At 43.5% G+C, this 22,035-nt stretch overlaps 2 protein-coding genes across 2 annotated transcripts in view; both read right to left on the reverse strand.

Annotated features, from left to right (window-relative positions):
* Nucleotides 1–370: 370 nt before the first annotated feature.
* arfgap3 (ADP-ribosylation factor GTPase activating protein 3) lies at nt 371–15,019 on the reverse strand. Its single transcript, XM_059511594.1, has 17 exons — nt 14,818–15,019; nt 14,293–14,411; nt 9,553–9,658; nt 9,401–9,479; nt 9,234–9,315; nt 8,520–8,606; nt 8,321–8,429; nt 6,368–6,399; nt 4,834–4,939; nt 4,682–4,748; nt 4,515–4,596; nt 3,801–3,887; nt 3,604–3,687; nt 1,286–1,396; nt 943–1,219; nt 547–634; nt 371–495 (listed from the first exon to the last, which is right to left on the reverse strand). The coding sequence occupies exons 1-17, from the start codon at nt 14,884–14,886 to the stop codon at nt 371–373; spliced, it is 1,710 nt and encodes a 569-aa protein (XP_059367577.1). The 5' UTR covers nt 14,887–15,019.
* A 1,206-nt stretch (nt 15,020–16,225) lies between these two features.
* Nucleotides 16,226–22,035, reverse strand: part of pacsin2 (protein kinase C and casein kinase substrate in neurons 2) — an 11,079-nt gene continuing 5,269 nt past the window's right edge. Inside the window, exons 4-11 of the mRNA XM_059511830.1 lie at nt 21,455–21,690; nt 20,719–20,871; nt 19,700–19,875; nt 19,394–19,514; nt 18,164–18,291; nt 16,868–17,020; nt 16,579–16,763; nt 16,226–16,338 (exon numbers count right to left, since the gene is read on the reverse strand). Coding sequence (XP_059367813.1) covers nt 16,226–16,338; nt 16,579–16,763; nt 16,868–17,020; nt 18,164–18,291; nt 19,394–19,514; nt 19,700–19,875; nt 20,719–20,871; nt 21,455–21,690 — 1,265 coding nt within the window. The remainder of the gene's footprint in view (nt 16,339–16,578; nt 16,764–16,867; nt 17,021–18,163; nt 18,292–19,393; nt 19,515–19,699; nt 19,876–20,718; nt 20,872–21,454; nt 21,691–22,035) is intronic.

The raw sequence follows: 22,035 nt of genomic DNA on the forward strand, positions 1-22,035 counted from the left end.
TTAACCTTTCTAATCTTTTTATATTGTTTTCTTTTCATTAATTATGCAATTGTATGTGTGTGTGTGTGTATAGACCTCTAACACTAGCTTGCTCTATTCTTTTTTTATTCTATCTGTTTTCTTTATATTATATTATTTAAAATCCCATGCTACTTGTACTGTATTAACCTAACTGAGACTTGTTATAGCACTTATATATCATTGCTCTTTTTGTTGTTTTTGATTGCTTCCACTGTCCTCATCTGTAAGTCGCTTTGGATAAAAGCGTCTGCTAAATGAATAAATGTAAATGTATTATAATATCTATGAGATTTAAATTTACAACTATTCTCATGTTCTCTATTGGTTTGTTTTCTTGCATTATGACAGATTATAGCATACAGCTCAGTTTCTCACCAAGTCTGATCTTTATTGAGTTAAACAGTTCACCACAATCAGCACCAGTTTGATGACCCCTTACACTCATAAAGGACAGAACAAAGAGAAACAGAGACACTGCTGACACACAACACACAGAGTTACACGCACTTACGATCAACCAAACACCTGCTGTCTTCTTCTGCTCGTCGAACAGATCGGCTGAGCTGATTGCTGAACTGCCCGAGAAATTCTCCAGCCGCGCCCGAACCTCATACTGCAAGCAGAAAACATCTCACAATACCCGTCTTCTAATGTTTGATCATCTTATCGATCACGCGGTTCACATTTACAGCTCTGCGTGTGAGCAGCACTCATATTTATTTAAAGACATTAAAGTTTTCACAGCCTTTTCACTATTCTAGTCTTTCTCTTCCCAAATGTAAGACCTCTTGAAATTATGATTAAGACTTTCTTGTACAAATTAAGATGTTTTATGGCCTTTAGTTTGATGCGACTGGCTTTAGGTACCCGCGGGAGCCCTGAACACTGGTGTTTCTCAGCGGCGTCTGTCTGACGTGTCACCTCTGAGTGGTCCTGCTGCACGAAGAACATGTCTGATGAAATAGCTCTGGCATCGCCGAACTTCCTCTGAGCATCATCAGAGACGGCCTGCGGCTCCTTCCTCCTCACAGACACCATGCCGGCACAGACACACTGAGTAACAGCACACATCAGCTTTACTTCCAGAGCGCTGCAGTCCTTCATTTGACCTGTCTGGGTCCAGGTAGACATCGGTCTGCTTGGAGAAGAGATCCGACGATCCCTCGGCTTCATCCAGGAGCCTGTGGGAAGAGACACACTGGTGAACACAGCAGGAGACACGAACAGAGCCTTGGGAAGGAAGCGTCACCTGGAGGAGAAGCACCTGTCCTCCTGCTGCTCCTCGTCCTTCTCATACACTCTCCTGCTGGAGGAGCTCAGAGACGGAGACTCCTGGATCATCTGCATGTCCTCAGTCACCGAGTGAGACAGACTGCTGGAAAACACAGCAGGAGACGACCACTTTAACACTCACATCTCACTGGTCAAAACAAACCCCGCCCACACTCACATCAAACTGGTCAAAACAACCCCCGCCCACACTCACGCCTCACTGGTCAAAACAAACCCCGCCCACACTCACACCTCACTGGTCAAAACAAACCCCGCCCACACTCACGCATCACTGGTCAAAACAAACCCCGCCCACACTCACGTCAAACTGGTCAAAACAAACCCCGCCCACACTCACACCTCACTGGTCAAAACAAACCCCGCCCACACTCACGTCAAACTGGTCAAAACAAACCCCGCCCACACTCACACCTCACTGGTCAAAACAAACCCCGCCCACACTCACGCCTCACTGGTCAAAACAAACCCCGCCCACACGCACGCCTCACTGGTCAACACAAACACTGCCCAAACTCACACGTCAAAACAAACCCTGCCCACACTCACATCTCACTGTCAAAACAAACCCCGCCCACACTCACGCCTCACTGGTCAAAACAAACCCCGCCCACACGCACGCCTCACTGGTCAACACAAACACTGCCCAAACTCACACGTCAAAACAAACCCTGCCCACACTCACATCTCACTGGTCAAAACAAACCCCGCCCACACTCACATCTCACTGGTCAAAACAAACCCCGCCCACACTCACGCCTCACTGGTCAAAACAAACCCCGCCCACACGCACGCCTCACTGGTCAACACAAACACTGCCCAAACTCACGCGTCAAAACAAACCCCGCCCACACTCACATCTCACTGTCAAAACAAACCCCGCCCACACTCACACCTCACTGTCAAAACAAACCCCGCCCACACTCACACCTCACTGGTCAAAACAAACCCCGCCCACACTCACGCCTCACTGGTCAAAACAAACCCCGCCCACACTCACACCTCACTGGTCTAAACAAACCCCGCCCACACTCAATGTCAAAACAAACCCTGCCCACACTCACGCCTCACTGGTCAATTCAAACCCCGCCCACACGCATGCCTCACTGGTCAAAACAAACCCACACGCACGCCTCCATGGTCAAAACAAACCCCGCCCACACGCACGCCTCACTGGTTGAAACAAACCCCGCCCACACTCACACCTCACTGTCAAAAGAAACCCCTCCCACACTCACACCTCACTGGTCAAAACAAACCCCACCCACACTCACGCCTCACTGGTCAAAACAAACCCCGCCCACACTCACCCCTCACTGGTCAAAACAAACCCCGCCCACACTCACGCCTCACTGGTCAAAACAAACCCCGCTCACACTCACACCTCACTGGTCAAAACAAACCCCGCCCCCACTCACACCTCACTGGTCAAAACAAACCCCGCTCACACTCACACCTCACTGGTCAAAACAAACCCCGCCCACACTCACGCCTCACTGGTCAAAACAAACCCCGCCCACACTCACACCTCACTGGTCAAAACAAACCCCGCCCACACTCACCCCTCACTGGTCAAAACAAACCCCGCCCACACTCACACCTCACTGGTCAAAACAAACCCCGGCCACACTCACCCCTCACTGGTCAAAACAAACCCCGCCCACACTCACACCTCACTGGTCAAAACAAACCCCGCTCACACTCACACCTCACTGGTCAAAACAAACCCCGCCCACACTCACACCTCACTGGTCAAAACAAACCCCGCCCACACTCACCCCTCACTGGTCAAAACAAACCCCGCCCACACTCACACCTCACTGGTCAAAACAAACCCCGCCCACACTCACCCCTCACTGGTCAAAACAAACCCCGCCCACACTCACACCTCACTGGTCAAAACAAACCCCGCCCACACTCACCCCTCACTGGTCAAAACAAACCCCGCTCACACTCACGCCTCACTGGTCAAAACAAACCCCGCCCACACTCACCCCTCACTGGTCAAAACAAACCCCGCCCACACTCACACCTCACTGGTCAAAACAAACCCCGCTCACACTCACACCTCACTGGTCAAAACAAACCCCGCCCACACTCACACCTCACTGGTCAAAACAAACCCCGCTCACACTCAAACTTAAAGTTAGTAAAGTTAGAATATTTTGGGCCATTATTGAGACCCCAGGATAGGTGCACCTCTCACTCTACGCTGAGTGCTGTTTGATTGGTACAATTTATTCAGTCCTTTCACTTATTCAGCAGAAGACACACACACGTGTGTTAACTGACCTGCGTCCGCTGAGGCCCATGCCGAGCCGCTCCGCCTGCTCCTGCTCTTTTCCCTCCAGACGGCTCCTCCGCTGCAGCTCCAGACTCTCCATGGCTCAGAGACCACAGTCTGCACACACACACACACACACACACACAGTGAGCAGACGCCCGTGAGGACTGACCTGCAGGTCTCTCTCTCTCTCTCTCTCTCTCACTGGGGCTCAGCGCTGCTGGTCTGTGAGCTCCTCTCCTCCTGCAGTCTGTCTACGGCCCGAGACACTGAAGCTCTGACTGGTGACCTTCTTCAGGACACAGACCACACACACACACCGAGCTCAACACAAACCACCAAATCATCTCAGATCACCTCTGCATGATGGCTGCACCACATGACTCCGAGTTTTGATTTGACTGACTCTTAAAAATATCATGTGGTGAAACCATGAAGTAAGAGGTATTGAAGTATTCCATCTTAATTATTAATTACAAAAAAACATTTATATACTTTTCACTGTAGAAATTATAGCATTTTGGGGAAGTTACACCACATGACATTCAACAATTTAAAGTACTAACCTTGCCTCACCATAAAACTATATTTTCTATGAAATAATAATAAAGGATCGTGACAATCTAATTAATAAGGTTATATTTTAAGAATTGGATTCTTTAAATGTACTTCACATTAGGAGAGTCGCACCACCCTGACTTATATCAATTTATACCCACCAAAATATTACAATTCATTTTAATACAGAGGTTACAAGCATGCTCATAGAAGACATGTATTCAAATCAATGTATGACTGAACAATAAATGAGCAGATCCTGAAGTGCCGGCAAGAGTCTCACTGCTTTCTTTCCTGTGGTGTGCTTCTTCTTGATCAGAGAGGACAGATCTGCGAGAGCAGAATCAGACGTTCAGGATACAGTGAGTCACGATCTGAGCTGTGCGTGTCAGATGAAGGAGACACACTGAGCTGCTCCACACTGGGACCCACCTCACTCTCACCTGCGCTCCAGAGGCACAACAGCGTCCAGAAACATTAAACATCACTCTATGTGAGCACAGGGAGTGAGTTCCTCAGTCATCATACCGTTGTTAGTCTTATCCTGAAGTGTGTTCTGCTGCTGGCTGCTGTTCAGCTGAACACTGAGAGCTTCCTTCAGGGGAGCCTGGACACACACACACACATATATGATGAATTACCCATGCATCCGACTGAATGACAGGGCATGTGTTCCTCACCCGGGTGTGCTGGGTGAAGAAGTCCTGGTGTCTGTCCAGGGGTGATGTGGGTGACACAGGAGCCTGACTGTCCAGCCACAACATGAGCACACGAGCCTCGCGAGCTCTGGGTGGGACTCGGAGACAGGGTTCATACAATACTCGAATCTGACTTAAACAGCCATTTTTTAAAAGGCAGTATATATGAAGTTTGAGTAAAATTCAGTTTTGCTTAAAAAAAAAACACTTTTCACACAGAATTAAAAATGCAATGCGTCAGATATATTTACAGAGTACCCTCCAGGTATTTGTTATAATACATAAAGTACAAGTTTGTTTATATTATGCATATTAAATTATATATTTAAATAAAACCATGTAATCACTTGGTTTTGATACTTTATTTGAACCAATTATTATTGCCTCATAATTTTATATATGAATAAAAAAATATTTTGTCATTAAAATTTCTTCAAAACAGTATTAAAATATTGTCTTGTTCTTTTTTTGGTGAGCTAAGTGTATTGTCACACCCCGATCAAGCTCTTGATTTTCCAAGTGTATGATAACAGCTTTCATTCTTCAGGTCAACAATATATTCATGAAAAAAAATTCAGTTTGAATAATGAAAGCGATAACTTTACCATAATATCCTTTCAAATGTTAAAGTTGCCATAGTCATTGCATGCTTTGCATTCTTTTGTACCATTTTGTTGTATTAGTTCATTTATTAGAATTTGAAAAATAACAATATTGTTCGACCAGTATGGTCTCTGATTTTGGTCTTTGAAAACCAAAAAAGAAATGACTGAAAATTCCTTGAAAGTCCTAGAATTTCATTGTTGTGATGTCTGTACGAACCCTGCTGAGAGCACAGGTGTGTGTGTGTGTGTGTGTGTGTGTGTGAGAGAGTGTGAGTGTGTGAGTGAGTGTGTGAGTGTGTGTGTGTGAGTGTGTGTGTGTGTGAGTGAGTGAGTGAGTGAGTGAGTGAGTGAGTGAGTGAGTGAGTGAGTGAGTGAGTGAGTGAGTGAGATGTGGGAAAACTGTGGGAAAACTGTAAAACCACTTGTGGAATTTTATTATAATACACTGTCAAGAGACGTTTTGCATGTTGCTTTATGTAGAATTTCCTGATGAAGGAGTATGTGAGCGTGCAAAGTTTACCTGATGAAGGAGAGTGTGAGAGTGTAAAGTTTACCTGATGAAGGAGTGTGAGAGTGTAAAGTTTACCTGATGAAGGAGTATGTGAGCGTGTTAAGTTTACCTGATGAAGGAGTGTGAGTGTGTAAAGTTTACCTGATGAAGGAGTGTGAGAGCGTAAAGTTTACCTGATGAAGGAGTGTGAGCGTGTTAAGTTTACCTGATGAAGGAGTGTGAGTGTGTAAAGTTTACCTGATGAAGGAGAGTGTGAGAGTGTAAAGTTTACCTGATGGAGTATGTGAGCGTGTAAAGTTTACCTGATGAAGGAGTGTGAGTGTGTAAAGTTTACCTGATGAAGGAGAGTGAGAGTGTAAAGTTTACCTGATGAAGGAGTATGTGAGCGTGTAAAGTTTACCTGATGAAGGAGAGTGAGAGTGTTAAGTTTACCTGATGAAGGAGAGTGAGAGTGTTAAGTTTACCTGATGAAGGAGTATGTGAGCGTGTAAAGTTTACCTGATGAAGGAGTGTGAGAGCGTAAAGTTTACCTGATGAAGGAGTGTGAGAGCGTAAAGTTTACCTGATGAAGGAGTGTGAGCGTGTAAAGTTTACCTGATGAAGGAGTGTGAGCGTGTAAAGTTTACCTGATGAAGGAGAGTGAGAGTGTAAAGTTTACCTGATGAAGGAGTATGTGAGCGTGTAAAGTTTACCTGATGAAGGAGAGTGAGAGTGTTAAGTTTACCTGATGAAGGAGTATGTGAGCGTGTAAAGTTTACCTGATGAAGGAGTGTGAGTGTGTAATGTTTACCTGATGAAGGAGTGTGAGAGTGTAAAGTTTACCTGATGAAGGAGTGTGAGAGTGTAAAGTTTACCTGATGAAGGAGTGTGAGAGTGTAAAGTTTACCTGATGAAGGACAGTGTAATGGTGTAAAGTTTACCTGATGAAGGACAGTGTAATGGTGTAAAGTTTACCTGATGAAGGACAGTGTAATGGTGTAAAGTTTACCTGATGAAGGACAGTGTAATGGTGTAAAGTTTACCTGATGAAGGAGTGTGAGAGTGTAAAGTTTACCTGATGAAGGAGTGTGAGAGTGTAAAGTTTACCTGATGAAGGAGTGTGAGAGTGTAAAGTTTACCTGATGAAGGAGAGTGAGAGTGTAAAGTTTACCTGATGAAGGAGTGTGAGAGTGTAAAGTTTACACACACGCACGCCTCCATGGTCAAAACAAACCCCGCCCACACGCACGCCTCACTGGTTGAAACAAACCCCGCCCACACTCACACCTCACTGTCAAAAGAAACCCCTCCCACACTCACACCTCACTGGTCAAAACAAACCCCACCCACACTCACGCCTCACTGGTCAAAACAAACCCCGCCCACACTCACCCCTCACTGGTCAAAACAAACCCCGCCCACACTCACGCCTCACTGGTCAAAACAAACCCCGCTCACACTCACACCTCACTGGTCAAAACAAACCCCGCCCCCACTCACACCTCACTGGTCAAAACAAACCCCGCTCACACTCACACCTCACTGGTCAAAACAAACCCCGCCCACACTCACGCCTCACTGGTCAAAACAAACCCCGCCCACACTCACACCTCACTGGTCAAAACAAACCCCGCCCACACTCACCCCTCACTGGTCAAAACAAACCCCGCCCACACTCACACCTCACTGGTCAAAACAAACCCCGGCCACACTCACCCCTCACTGGTCAAAACAAACCCCGCCCACACTCACACCTCACTGGTCAAAACAAACCCCGCTCACACTCACACCTCACTGGTCAAAACAAACCCCGCCCACACTCACACCTCACTGGTCAAAACAAACCCCGCCCACACTCACCCCTCACTGGTCAAAACAAACCCCGCCCACACTCACACCTCACTGGTCAAAACAAACCCCGCCCACACTCACCCCTCACTGGTCAAAACAAACCCCGCCCACACTCACACCTCACTGGTCAAAACAAACCCCGCCCACACTCACCCCTCACTGGTCAAAACAAACCCCGCTCACACTCACGCCTCACTGGTCAAAACAAACCCCGCCCACACTCACCCCTCACTGGTCAAAACAAACCCCGCCCACACTCACACCTCACTGGTCAAAACAAACCCCGCTCACACTCACACCTCACTGGTCAAAACAAACCCCGCCCACACTCACACCTCACTGGTCAAAACAAACCCCGCTCACACTCAAACTTAAAGTTAGTAAAGTTAGAATATTTTGGGCCATTATTGAGACCCCAGGATAGGTGCACCTCTCACTCTACGCTGAGTGCTGTTTGATTGGTACAATTTATTCAGTCCTTTCACTTATTCAGCAGAAGACACACACACGTGTGTTAACTGACCTGCGTCCGCTGAGGCCCATGCCGAGCCGCTCCGCCTGCTCCTGCTCTTTTCCCTCCAGACGGCTCCTCCGCTGCAGCTCCAGACTCTCCATGGCTCAGAGACCACAGTCTGCACACACACACACACACACACACACAGTGAGCAGACGCCCGTGAGGACTGACCTGCAGGTCTCTCTCTCTCTCTCTCTCTCTCTCACTGGGGCTCAGCGCTGCTGGTCTGTGAGCTCCTCTCCTCCTGCAGTCTGTCTACGGCCCGAGACACTGAAGCTCTGACTGGTGACCTTCTTCAGGACACAGACCACACACACACACCGAGCTCAACACAAACCACCAAATCATCTCAGATCACCTCTGCATGATGGCTGCACCACATGACTCCGAGTTTTGATTTGACTGACTCTTAAAAATATCATGTGGTGAAACCATGAAGTAAGAGGTATTGAAGTATTCCATCTTAATTATTAATTACAAAAAAACATTTATATACTTTTCACTGTAGAAATTATAGCATTTTGGGGAAGTTACACCACATGACATTCAACAATTTAAAGTACTAACCTTGCCTCACCATAAAACTATATTTTCTATGAAATAATAATAAAGGATCGTGACAATCTAATTAATAAGGTTATATTTTAAGAATTGGATTCTTTAAATGTACTTCACATTAGGAGAGTCGCACCACCCTGACTTATATCAATTTATACCCACCAAAATATTACAATTCATTTTAATACAGAGGTTACAAGCATGCTCATAGAAGACATGTATTCAAATCAATGTATGACTGAACAATAAATGAGCAGATCCTGAAGTGCCGGCAAGAGTCTCACTGCTTTCTTTCCTGTGGTGTGCTTCTTCTTGATCAGAGAGGACAGATCTGCGAGAGCAGAATCAGACGTTCAGGATACAGTGAGTCACGATCTGAGCTGTGCGTGTCAGATGAAGGAGACACACTGAGCTGCTCCACACTGGGACCCACCTCACTCTCACCTGCGCTCCAGAGGCACAACAGCGTCCAGAAACATTAAACATCACTCTATGTGAGCACAGGGAGTGAGTTCCTCAGTCATCATACCGTTGTTAGTCTTATCCTGAAGTGTGTTCTGCTGCTGGCTGCTGTTCAGCTGAACACTGAGAGCTTCCTTCAGGGGAGCCTGGACACACACACACACATATATGATGAATTACCCATGCATCCGACTGAATGACAGGGCATGTGTTCCTCACCCGGGTGTGCTGGGTGAAGAAGTCCTGGTGTCTGTCCAGGGGTGATGTGGGTGACACAGGAGCCTGACTGTCCAGCCACAACATGAGCACACGAGCCTCGCGAGCTCTGGGTGGGACTCGGAGACAGGGTTCATACAATACTCGAATCTGACTTAAACAGCCATTTTTTAAAAGGCAGTATATATGAAGTTTGAGTAAAATTCAGTTTTGCTTAAAAAAAAAACACTTTTCACACAGAATTAAAAATGCAATGCGTCAGATATATTTACAGAGTACCCTCCAGGTATTTGTTATAATACATAAAGTACAAGTTTGTTTATATTATGCATATTAAATTATATATTTAAATAAAACCATGTAATCACTTGGTTTTGATACTTTATTTGAACCAATTATTATTGCCTCATAATTTTATATATGAATAAAAAAATATTTTGTCATTAAAATTTCTTCAAAACAGTATTAAAATATTGTCTTGTTCTTTTTTTGGTGAGCTAAGTGTATTGTCACACCCCGATCAAGCTCTTGATTTTCCAAGTGTATGATAACAGCTTTCATTCTTCAGGTCAACAATATATTCATGAAAAAAAATTCAGTTTGAATAATGAAAGCGATAACTTTACCATAATATCCTTTCAAATGTTAAAGTTGCCATAGTCATTGCATGCTTTGCATTCTTTTGTACCATTTTGTTGTATTAGTTCATTTATTAGAATTTGAAAAATAACAATATTGTTCGACCAGTATGGTCTCTGATTTTGGTCTTTGAAAACCAAAAAAGAAATGACTGAAAATTCCTTGAAAGTCCTAGAATTTCATTGTTGTGATGTCTGTACGAACCCTGCTGAGAGCACAGGTGTGTGTGTGTGTGTGTGTGTGTGTGTGAGAGAGTGTGAGTGTGTGAGTGAGTGTGTGAGTGTGTGTGTGTGAGTGTGTGTGTGTGTGAGTGAGTGAGTGAGTGAGTGAGTGAGTGAGTGAGTGAGTGAGTGAGTGAGTGAGTGAGATGTGGGAAAACTGTGGGAAAACTGTAAAACCACTTGTGGAATTTTATTATAATACACTGTCAAGAGACGTTTTGCATGTTGCTTTATGTAGAATTTCCTGATGAAGGAGTATGTGAGCGTGCAAAGTTTACCTGATGAAGGAGAGTGTGAGAGTGTAAAGTTTACCTGATGAAGGAGTGTGAGAGTGTAAAGTTTACCTGATGAAGGAGTATGTGAGCGTGTTAAGTTTACCTGATGAAGGAGTGTGAGTGTGTAAAGTTTACCTGATGAAGGAGTGTGAGAGCGTAAAGTTTACCTGATGAAGGAGTGTGAGCGTGTTAAGTTTACCTGATGAAGGAGTGTGAGTGTGTAAAGTTTACCTGATGAAGGAGAGTGTGAGAGTGTAAAGTTTACCTGATGGAGTATGTGAGCGTGTAAAGTTTACCTGATGAAGGAGTGTGAGTGTGTAAAGTTTACCTGATGAAGGAGAGTGAGAGTGTAAAGTTTACCTGATGAAGGAGTATGTGAGCGTGTAAAGTTTACCTGATGAAGGAGAGTGAGAGTGTTAAGTTTACCTGATGAAGGAGAGTGAGAGTGTTAAGTTTACCTGATGAAGGAGTATGTGAGCGTGTAAAGTTTACCTGATGAAGGAGTGTGAGAGCGTAAAGTTTACCTGATGAAGGAGTGTGAGAGCGTAAAGTTTACCTGATGAAGGAGTGTGAGCGTGTAAAGTTTACCTGATGAAGGAGTGTGAGCGTGTAAAGTTTACCTGATGAAGGAGAGTGAGAGTGTAAAGTTTACCTGATGAAGGAGTATGTGAGCGTGTAAAGTTTACCTGATGAAGGAGAGTGAGAGTGTTAAGTTTACCTGATGAAGGAGTATGTGAGCGTGTAAAGTTTACCTGATGAAGGAGTGTGAGTGTGTAATGTTTACCTGATGAAGGAGTGTGAGAGTGTAAAGTTTACCTGATGAAGGAGTGTGAGAGTGTAAAGTTTACCTGATGAAGGAGTGTGAGAGTGTAAAGTTTACCTGATGAAGGACAGTGTAATGGTGTAAAGTTTACCTGATGAAGGACAGTGTAATGGTGTAAAGTTTACCTGATGAAGGACAGTGTAATGGTGTAAAGTTTACCTGATGAAGGACAGTGTAATGGTGTAAAGTTTACCTGATGAAGGAGTGTGAGAGTGTAAAGTTTACCTGATGAAGGAGTGTGAGAGTGTAAAGTTTACCTGATGAAGGAGTGTGAGAGTGTAAAGTTTACCTGATGAAGGAGAGTGAGAGTGTAAAGTTTACCTGATGAAGGAGTGTGAGAGTGTAAAGTTTACCTGATGAAGGAGTGTGAGAGTGTAAAGTTTACCTGATGAAAGACAGTGTAATGGTGTAAAGTTTACCTGATGAAGGACAGTGTAATGGTGTAAAGTTTACCTGATGAAGGGGTGTGAGAGTGTAAAGTTTACCTGATGAAGGAGTGTGAGAGTGTAAAGTTTACCTGATGAAGGAGTGTGAGAGTGTAAAGTTTACCTGATGAAGGAGAGTAAGAGTGTAAAGTTTACCTGATGAAGGAGAGTAAGAGTGTAAAGTTTACCTGATGAAGGAGTGTGAGAGTGTAAAGTTTACCTGATGAAGGACAGTGTAATGGTGTAAAGTTTACCTAATGAAGGACAGTGTAATGGTGTAAAGTTTACCTGATGAAGGCCAGTGTAATGGTGTAAAGTTTACCTGATGAAGGGGTGTGAGAGTGTAAAGTTTACCTGATGAAGGAGTGTGAGAGTGTAAAGTTTACCTGATGAAGGAGTGTGAGAGTGTAAAGTTTACCTGATGAAGGAGTGTGAGAGTAAAGTTTACCTGATGAAGGAGTGTGAGAGTGTACAGTTTACCTGATGAAGGAGTGTGAGAGCGTAAAGTTTACCTGATGAAGGAGAGTGTGAGCGTAAAGTTTACCTGATGAAGGAGTGTGAGAGTGTAAAGTTTACCTGATGAAGGAGAGTGTGAGAGTGTAAAGTTTACCTGATGAAGGAGAGTGTGAGAGTGTAAAGTTTACCTGATGAAGGAGAGTGTGAGTGTATAAAGTTTACCTGATGAAGGAGTGTGAGAGCGTACAGTTTACCTGATGAAGGAGTGTGAGAGCGTAAAGTTTACCTGATGAAGGAGAGTGTGAGCGTAAAGTTTACCTGATGAAGGAGTGTGAGAGTGTAAAGTTTACCTGATGAAGGACAGTGTGAGAGTGTAAAGTTTACCTGATGAAGGAGAGTGTGAGAGTGTAAAGTTTACCTGATGAAGGAGAGTGTGAGTGTATAAAGTTTACCTGATGAAGGAGTGTGAGAGCGTAAAGTTTACCTGATGAAGGAGAGTGTGAGCGTAAAGTTTACCTGATGAAGGAGTGTGAGAGCGTAAAGTTTACCTGATGAAGGAGTGTGAGAGCGTAAAGTTTACCTGATGAAGGAGTGTGAGAGTGTAAAGTTTACCTGATGAAGGAGAGTGTGAGAGTGTAGTTTACCTGATGAAGGAGAGTGTGAGAGTGTAAAGTTTACCTGATGAAGGAGAGTGTGCGTGTATAAAGTTTACCTGATGAAGGAGTGTGAGAGTGTAAAGTTTACCTGATGAAGGAGTGTGAGAGCGTAAAGTTTACCTGATGAAGGAGAGTGAGAGTGTAAAGTTTACCTGATGAAGGAGAGTGAGAGCGTAAAGTTTACCTGATGAAGGAGTGTGAGAGCGTAAAGTTTACCTGATGAAGGAGTGTGAGAGTGTAAAGTTTACCTGATGAAGGAGAGTGAGAGTGTAAAGTTTACCTGATGAAGGAGTGTGAGAGCGTAAAGTTTACCTGATGAAGGAGTGTGAGAGCGTAAAGTTTACCTGATGAAGGAGTGTGAGAGTGTAAAGTTTACCTGATGAAGGACAGTGTGAGAGTGTAAAGTTTACCTGATGAAGGACAGTGTGAGAGTGTAAAGTTTACCTGATGAAGGAGAGTGTGAGAGTGTAAAGTTTACCTGATGAAGGAGTGTGAGAGTGTACAGTTTACCTGATGAAGGAGTGTGAGAGTGTACAGTTTACCTGATGAAGGAGTGTGAGAGTGTAAAGTTTACCTGATGAAGGACAGTGTGAGAGTGTAAAGTTTACCTGATGAAGGAGAGTGTGAGAGTGTAAAGTTTACCTGATGAAGGAGTATGTGAGCGTGTTAAGTTTACCTGATGAAGGAGAGTGTGAGAGTGTAAAGTTTACCTGATGAAGGAGTATGTGAGCGTGTAAAGTTTACCTGATGAATGAGTGTGAGAGTGTACAGTTTACCTGATGAAGGACAGTGTGAGAGTGTAAAGTTTACCTGATGAAGGACAGTGTGAGAGTGTACAGTTTACCTGATGAAGGAGAGTGTGAGAGTGTAAAGTTTACCTGATGAAGGAGAGTGTGAGAGTGTAAAGTTTACCTGATGAAGGAGTATGTGAGCGTGTTAAGTTTACCTGATGAAGGAGAGTGTGAGAGTGTAAAGTTTACCTGATGAAGGAGTATGTGAGCGTGTAAAGTTTACCTGATGAAGGAGTGTGAGAGTGTAAAGTTTACCTGATGAAGGAGTGTGAGAGTGTAAAGTTTACCTGATGAAGGAGAGTGTGAGAGTGTAAAGTTTACCTGATGAAGGAGAGTGTGAGAGTGTAAAGTTTACCTGATGAAGGAGAGTGTGAGAGTGTAAAGTTTACCTGATGAAGGAGAGTGTGAGAGTGTAAAGTTTACCCGATGAAGGAGAGTGGGAGAGTGTAAAGTTTACCTGATGAAGGACAGGTGAACTCCCAGTGAGCGGTGTGTCCCTGAACAGTCAATGCAGAGAAAGACACCATATGGGATGCTCGCCCAGCTGGGGTTCTTCACAGAGCAGTCAAAACACACCTCACAACACACAACATATCAAATAAATACAACCAATATCAATACAACACCATATTGCCTGCCTTCAAATGATCTTATAATTAATCAGATCTACAGAAAAAAACATTTCAACACAGTCACACATTTTAACACACATTGTTTCGAACTCTATTTTCCCACTTACTTGAATAATTTTTGCTCTTCTGTACAATTACAAAACAGGTTATTATCTTTTAAACAAGTTTAGAAACATTCACAGGAAAATGCAAACTCGCAGTGTGAATCAGGACATCTGTTTTGAGGAATAAAGCTCGTTTAATAATATCAGTGATGAAGGATTCGTGCTAAAACAGCAGCTTCACCTGCCATATGTGACGTGTCAGAACTCAGAAACAGCGCGCTCTCGGCCTGTGGGGCTCGGATTCACCTTGTTCGCGGGAGCGGACCGCAGGCGCCTCAGGATGACGGTGATGTCGTGTTTACTGGGGTCCGTCATGTTTACTGCTGCGGGAAACTAAACTAAACTCAATGTGAGGAAAGTCTGCTAACACTCCCGCGGCAGCGCTCGTCCTCCTGCGGTGACGTCACGCACACGGAGGGCGCTGATTGGCGGAAAACACGCTCACGCTGAGCTAATGCAAACAGCAGGACAAATCAATTTTTGTTGTATCTATGTGGCTCAAAGACGAGACCATTTCAGTTAATAGTTAAATTATAAGTTGTGTTTATCCTAAGGTTTTAAACTGAAAATGTCAAAATATGGGTGTAAAAAAAATCGTCATTCAGCATAACAGATACATGTACAACGAAACATCCTTATTCTGAATTTATAAGAGAACAAGAAAACACACTAAATTTGATATATATATATATATAGATAGATACATGTGTATACATACATGTGCAGGTTTATAATTCAGAAAAAATGTATATATAATATGAACAATATACATTTTAAATATATATTTAAAACAGAAAATAATTCAAGCAATGGAAAAAGTGATCACAATGTTTTTTATGGGTAAAATCAAATGTTTTGATATTTATATATATAATAAAAATAAAGCAAACAGCAGCAAGGTACAATGCATGAATCATTTTTATTTATTTGTTGTATATATATGAATTATGTGTATATTTAATATTGACTGTTGTCAAATATGAAGAAATTAAAAGAAACTGTTGTCTGTATGTGTTTGTGTATATTTATATATATTTTAAACAGAAAAAGAATAATTCAAGAAATGTAACCAATTCATTTATTGCCAGCTTGACAATATACAAAAGTGAATAAACTCCAATAAAGTGTGTAACTGAGTTTAGTCATGTGACCGAAGGCGTCACCTGACGTGAACAGCAATATTCAAATCATTCGATCCATATCAGCGCTGAACAGCTGTGAAAAACATGGCACCACGCACTGAACTGCATCTGTAACTGTATTAAGGCAGAGACACCTGAGAGAAACCAGACTCGGCGTCAATTCATATTTACACACATCAACATTCATATGCTTTAACATTCTCGCTGTGCTCGGGACCAGTTTATGAAGCCACACACACACTCACACACACACAGCATGTCATCCAGTGCACGTCCAGATCCAGCTGACCTGACCCAGCCTCATCCTAAAAACCCACTCGAACACAGCCGGCCGCAGAGGTCAGAGGTCAGGTGGAGCCGGCTCATTTCAACAGTTCAGAGCCATAAAATCGTGTCATCTGCATCAATTGTGTTCCTAAAAGCAAACAGCATTGGTAAAACTCTGTAAAATACAGCTGACCCCGAGCGCACTATAAGAGATGAAGTCAGCTCTCGTGTGGCTGCTTCAGAGGTCACTCCAGGTCCTCCACGTAGTTGGCAGGGTAGAGACCCACGGTGCCGTCGCTCAGGCGTCCTTTACACCAGCCCTGCTCGTCCTCCTCGCCCATCTTCATCAGCTGATCTCCTGACACCACAACACAATCCTCTCAGTCCATGTGAACACAGTCATGTAAGTGTGGGGAAAGAAAACGCATGTGGAGCAGTTTACTGGAAAATCCCTCTCTGCTCTTCACTAAATCTCTTTATTAAACTTTAAAAGGAAGACATTTAGTTGTATTATGCCTAGTTGTTATTAGAATACTAAGTGCGTGTAATGTGCGATGAGGACACATGTCTGTAACAGATGACATGTAGTGTGTTATACCTGCTTTGAAGCTGAGCTCGTCCTGCTCCTGTCCGTCGTAGTCGTACAAGGCTCGCACCGGCACACACACCTCCTCAGAAGACGGCTCGTCCTCGAACGGATTGCCGTTAGCGTTAGCAGATGCGAAGGGGTTCGCTGCCTCCTCATCGGAGCCGTCGGCTGTGCTCTTCTCTACAGGAGCAGCGCTGAGAGGAGAGAAACAGCACACACTTCAGACCCAGAGCACACCTGACACTCATCAGTCATGCAGAGACACAAGCAGACAGACAGAGGCTGTTAGGTCACCAACGTTTGTGCGGTCACTTCAACTCGTTTGACAGCGACCGGGCTGCTCTTGGGCCGCTCTACCACCGCCGGCTCTTCCTCCTCCTCCACGCCATCATCCTCATCCTCATCAAACGGGTTCAAGCATGCTGCTTCTGAGCTACTGGCCACAGCCACACTAACAACACAGAGACAGTGTTACATCACACACACACACAGCCAATCACAGCAGACAGGACTCGGCTCAGCCAGAGCCAGCGCTGGTCACATGATGCTCTGAGCCTCAGGTTCATGGGCACCTGAGCTGACTGATCAAAACAATACTCCGTCATAATCACTTACATCAAAACGCTGAGATAAACGTAATAAATCATGAGATACTGTCATTAATATGAAAATAATTCTTAATTAGGAGTCAAATCTACAAGATAAAAAGCTGAAATTATGAGATAAATCACAAGTCAAGCTTGAGATAAGTAAAAAATATGACTAAAGACATTTACTTTTTGAGTGAGTGAGTGAAGTGACATTCAGCCAAGTATGGTGACCCATACTCAGAATTTGTGCTCTGCATTTAACCCATCCGAAATGCACACACACAGAGCAGTGAACACACACACACACACTGTGAGCACACACCCGGAGCAGTGTTCATCATTTATGCTGCGGCGCCCGGGGAGCAGTTGGGGGTTCGATGCCTTGCTCAAGGGCACCTAAGTCGTGGTATTGAAGGTGGAGAGAGAACTGTACATGCACTCCCCCCACCCACAATTCCTGCCGGCCCGGGACTCGAACTCACAACCTTTCGATTGGGAGTCCGACTCTCTAACCATTAGGCCACGACTTCCCCAAAGCAAACAGCGTAGTCGGCAGGATTGCTTTTCATGGCATTATTATAATTTGGTATCTCATAAATGTAATTTATTCTCATAATGACAATATATATTTTCAAATTTGATCTCATAATGATAACAACATGAGTTAATTGAGTTTTGAGTCTCCTCAATTATGAGAGCACCTCAGGATTTAGTATCTCACAATTACAACATTCTCTCCAAATTATGACATTATCTCAGGATTTTGACTTTTTATCTCATAATTATGATTTAGTATCTCACAATGACATGTTGTAATTTAGCTTTTTCCCTCATAACTATTACAGTACCTCAGGAAGTCATGATTTATCTAATAAATCCTGGTGTAGTATCTCATGATTCAGTGGCTCAGGAACAGGAAACAGAGGTCAGATGACTTTCACTCGAGGACACACACTGTCACACATCCTCAGACTGCTCTAGATAGTGAAGGTGTTTCTGCTCACCTGCTGCTGCTGGTGGTTTTAGTGGTCTGCTCCGTGCTTTGACTGATCCCCGTCAGAGTGACTCCATCAGTGTGCTTCCTCTTGGTTTCTCGTCGACTGAGCATTCGGTTCAGCTCCATGGACCATTCCTGCACCACACACACACAGCCCTTCATGTCTTTTCTAATCAATGTGTGAAACAGCTTTAAGCTTCTGGTTTCATACAGTCAAAGTGGATGGAGTGGAGATCAAACTCCAAAATGACAACAAGCTCTATTAAATGAAATCAGTTGTGAATTCATACCTTGCTTTGAAATGAAGGACTTAACGCTCTGAAAACCTTTCCCTCCACCACAGACTTAATATCTCATAATTATGACTGTTTCATGATTTTGACTTCTCTTTTTCAACTTTAGTAGTAGATAATATTTAGTAATATTATCACTCAGTATTTCATGATTTTGTCTATTTATCTCATAATTATGAATTTGTGTCATAATGATGACAGTATCTCATGATTCCAACCTTTTATAATTATAATTAATATTTCACGATTTTGACTTTCTCAATTATGGCTAAGTATCTCATAATTATGGCAGTATCAAGATTTCAATTTCTAAATTTCAGCTTTTTACTCATGACTTAGTATGATTTCAACTTTTTACAATTACAGTTAGCTTTTTATAATTACAACTAGCAACTCATGATTCTGACTTTCTATCTTGTTCTTTTGAGTATTTATCTCATAATTATGGCTTTGTGATTTATGATTATGACAATATCTCATGATTCAACTAAATGAAATTACATTTAGCCTTGTTATAATTCTGACTTAATATCTCATGATTTAGTATTTTTATCTCATTCTTTTGGCTATTTAGCTCATAATTATGAGATCAACTTCTCAATTTTAATATAGCTTTTTTTTACAAGTATGACAACATACAGTGTTTCATGACTTTCAATCTTGTTCTTTTGACTATTTGACTTTTTTTCCATTATGTGAAGTGAAAATCTTCCCTCCACCAGAGCTCTTATATTTGATTTGTGCTCATGTAAGGTCAATAACATCATCCTGGCAGAACGAATGAATAACGCCTCACAGAAGGAATCATATGACACTGACTCGGAGTCATATGAACTGTTGCGATGACACTTTCATGGTGCTTGAGTGTCATTTGGGTGTGTTTTTTCTCAGCCCTGTTCGTGTTCTCTGTGTGTTTTGTCACATGCTCTCTCTGTGTCTCGTACCTCAAACTGAGGCCAGTTCATGGTCATGCCGGGCCCGTGGTTGGAGCGGAACCACTTGAGGTCTTCCTGTGCGTCTGCTGCCTGGATGGTGTCTTCCAGTGTGTGATAGACGGTCGAGTACCTGAAGGAGAAACACAACTATCAGACCAGCACAGCCGGAGGGTTTGCATGAGCAGAGTGACTCATCCCAGCGCTTTGCATGCTGGTCTCAGTAACAGCGCTCCTGTGCTTCTCTATGTAAATGACCACGAACCGCCCTTGGGCTTTAACCCAGGCATCGATATGTGGATGACGTCAGGTGCTCACTTGTGATTGGAGGACAGGTCGAGGTGCTGCTTGACGCCCAGCAGCAGCTCTTTGAAGAAGCACAGTCTGCTGTCCTCAAACTGCTGCCACTGTTCGAACACCTGCTCCATGTTCTCCATGTACTGAGGGGTCACCTTATCCAGCTCCTCCAGAGACTTCCTGTAGCGCTCCTTCGTCTGCAACACACACACACACACACACACACACATGCCGTCACAAACACCGCAGCTGCACATGCAGACTGACCCCCCGGACATGAAATAAATGCCTTTTTTAAAGCTATTTAAAGGGTGAATAAAGAGACTTATTTTGTAGTTAAATTGACAAGCTACTGATTAACATTGTATGTCAAATGCATTTTAACGCTATATTTTGGCATAAAAACAACATTTATGAGACTATTTTTCTAAGGCTATTTACGCGTTAAACATTTATGACCGTTAATTTCAGAATTTGTTGCTAATTGCACATTGCACATTTTTTAATGCTATGAGCTTTAAGGCAGATTTTATTGTTCATTTGAAATGCATTATTGAAATATATGTCTTTTTAACATTAAGCCGAACAACTTTTATAAGAGTCAGATTTTTCTGCTAATTGAAAATATTGAAATGTAAAAACACACAGTTTTAAAAACTACATTTAAGAGCTCTTTGGGTTCATTTGAAATATGATATGATATTTACATAGTTCTCATGGTCTATTCTAGCAGATATGAGCTTATTGAAATAGCTGCCTGGAGGCTCTGCAAATATGGAAAGAGACTTCGACCAAACCTTCAGACACAATCCACTCCAAACATGAGATATTACAAGGTTACATGATGAAACACAGGACGCCTCTCGTGATGTTTAAATAAGAGTAAACATACAGTAACCTTCACTTTGTCATAAGTTCCTCTCAGTGAAAACACTGCTGAAACACTATAGAGAACACATTTACAAACATCTCAGCTCAAGTGAAGTCTTAAAGGAACATTAGAGAGAGACGGTTTGTGGTTGGTTGGAGAAACCACTGACCTTCTGAACTTCCTGCTGGCACTTCTCCACTTTCTCCTGCAGCTTCTTCTGGGCCTCTGGGTTGTTATTCTCCAGCTTGCTTGAGCTCTCTCGGCTGGAGGCCGTTTTCTCCTCCTTACAGGCGTTGTGGTAGGCCTTCTTCACCGCATCCACCTGCCGTCATCATTACAGTGAGACAAACATACTACAGTAACGGATCCATAATGCATCTGAGAACAGCAGATCAGAGGCCACGCATGGATGGACCGCTTGCAGATGTTTCTGGGCAAAACAATTCTCACACACTTGACAGAACAGATAAAACACATTTACACTCAAGCCCTCAAAAGCCTGGCCATGCTCATCATGTTCTGAAGAAATTCCTTCAACTTTTAAGAAACAAGAAACAAAACAACTCATTCTTGAAGGATTTTAAGAACCAACAATGATTATGGTCCTGCTGGTTTGGTGGTGGGGACAGTAAATATTAATGAATTATAATAAGTAATATTTATCATCACAAAAAGACTATTTATTAATTAACAGATCTTTCTCAAACGATTCTACATTGATGAAATGAGCATAATCCAGCAAACTGAGTGTATGTGTTGTGGGTGATGTACTAAATGTAGAAATAAGCTGAACACACCCATATTTATTGTACAAATAAGTTGAACACACTGCATCACATGCCCTGAAGCTTCCTGACAGTGATAAGCCAGTGTTTGCTGACTGTGTGGAGCTGTTGTGCTCGTACCTCCTTGAGTTTCTTGGCCCAGGGTTTCTGTGCCTTGCGAAAGCCATCTTCTGCTTCTTTGGTCTCCTTGAAGCCACCAATCATCTGTTTGTGGTAAGCGTCCTTCTGCCAGTTCTTGATTTTCTCCAGGTCCTCTCCGGTCAGTGCAGTCTTCACCTCCATGTGCAGGTCGCTCACCTTCTCTGCCTCGGTCATCAGAGCGAACCACGCTCGCTCCACCGTCCCGTACTGAGGCCCTAGAGGAGACCACACAGACATGACCTTCATTAAGACGATCAGAGCCAATGATACTGCGGCCTTTGTGCTACTTCATCCACATGTTGTCCTGTTTGCTCCTAATAAGCTGATTTGAGACTCAAGAACATCGCTGGGACACAAACACTTCTAAAAGACAGCATTATCTCCCAGGGGTTCCACAGGGTTCGGTCCTGGGCCCTCTGATATTCTCATCGTGTGCAGTCTTGCAGGATCATACGCTGCTGTAAACACTCCCGATGGACCAGCTGTGGGTGACCTAACCTCAAGTGTGCAAGACTCAGACTAAGCAAAAGGGAGGGGAGGTCACTACACTCATCTGGACA

The sequence above is a fragment of the Carassius carassius genome, chromosome 26, assembly GCF_963082965.1.
Source record: "Carassius carassius chromosome 26, fCarCar2.1, whole genome shotgun sequence".
NCBI lineage: Eukaryota > Metazoa > Chordata > Actinopteri > Cypriniformes > Cyprinidae > Carassius > Carassius carassius.

Coding starts and splice junctions, on each gene's coding strand:
- arfgap3 (XM_059511594.1), bottom strand. CDS start 14,886: ATGACGGACCCCAGTAAACACGACATCACCGTCATCCTGAGGCGCCTG. Junction 6,400..8,320: donor ATGGGCCTCAGCGGACGCAG/GTCAGTTAACAC, acceptor CTCCTTCATCAG/GTAAACTTAACACTCTCACT. Junction 1,220..1,285: donor GAGGAGCAGCAGGAGGACAG/GTGCTTCTCCTC, acceptor TGTGTTCACCAG/TGTGTCTCTTCCCACAGGCT.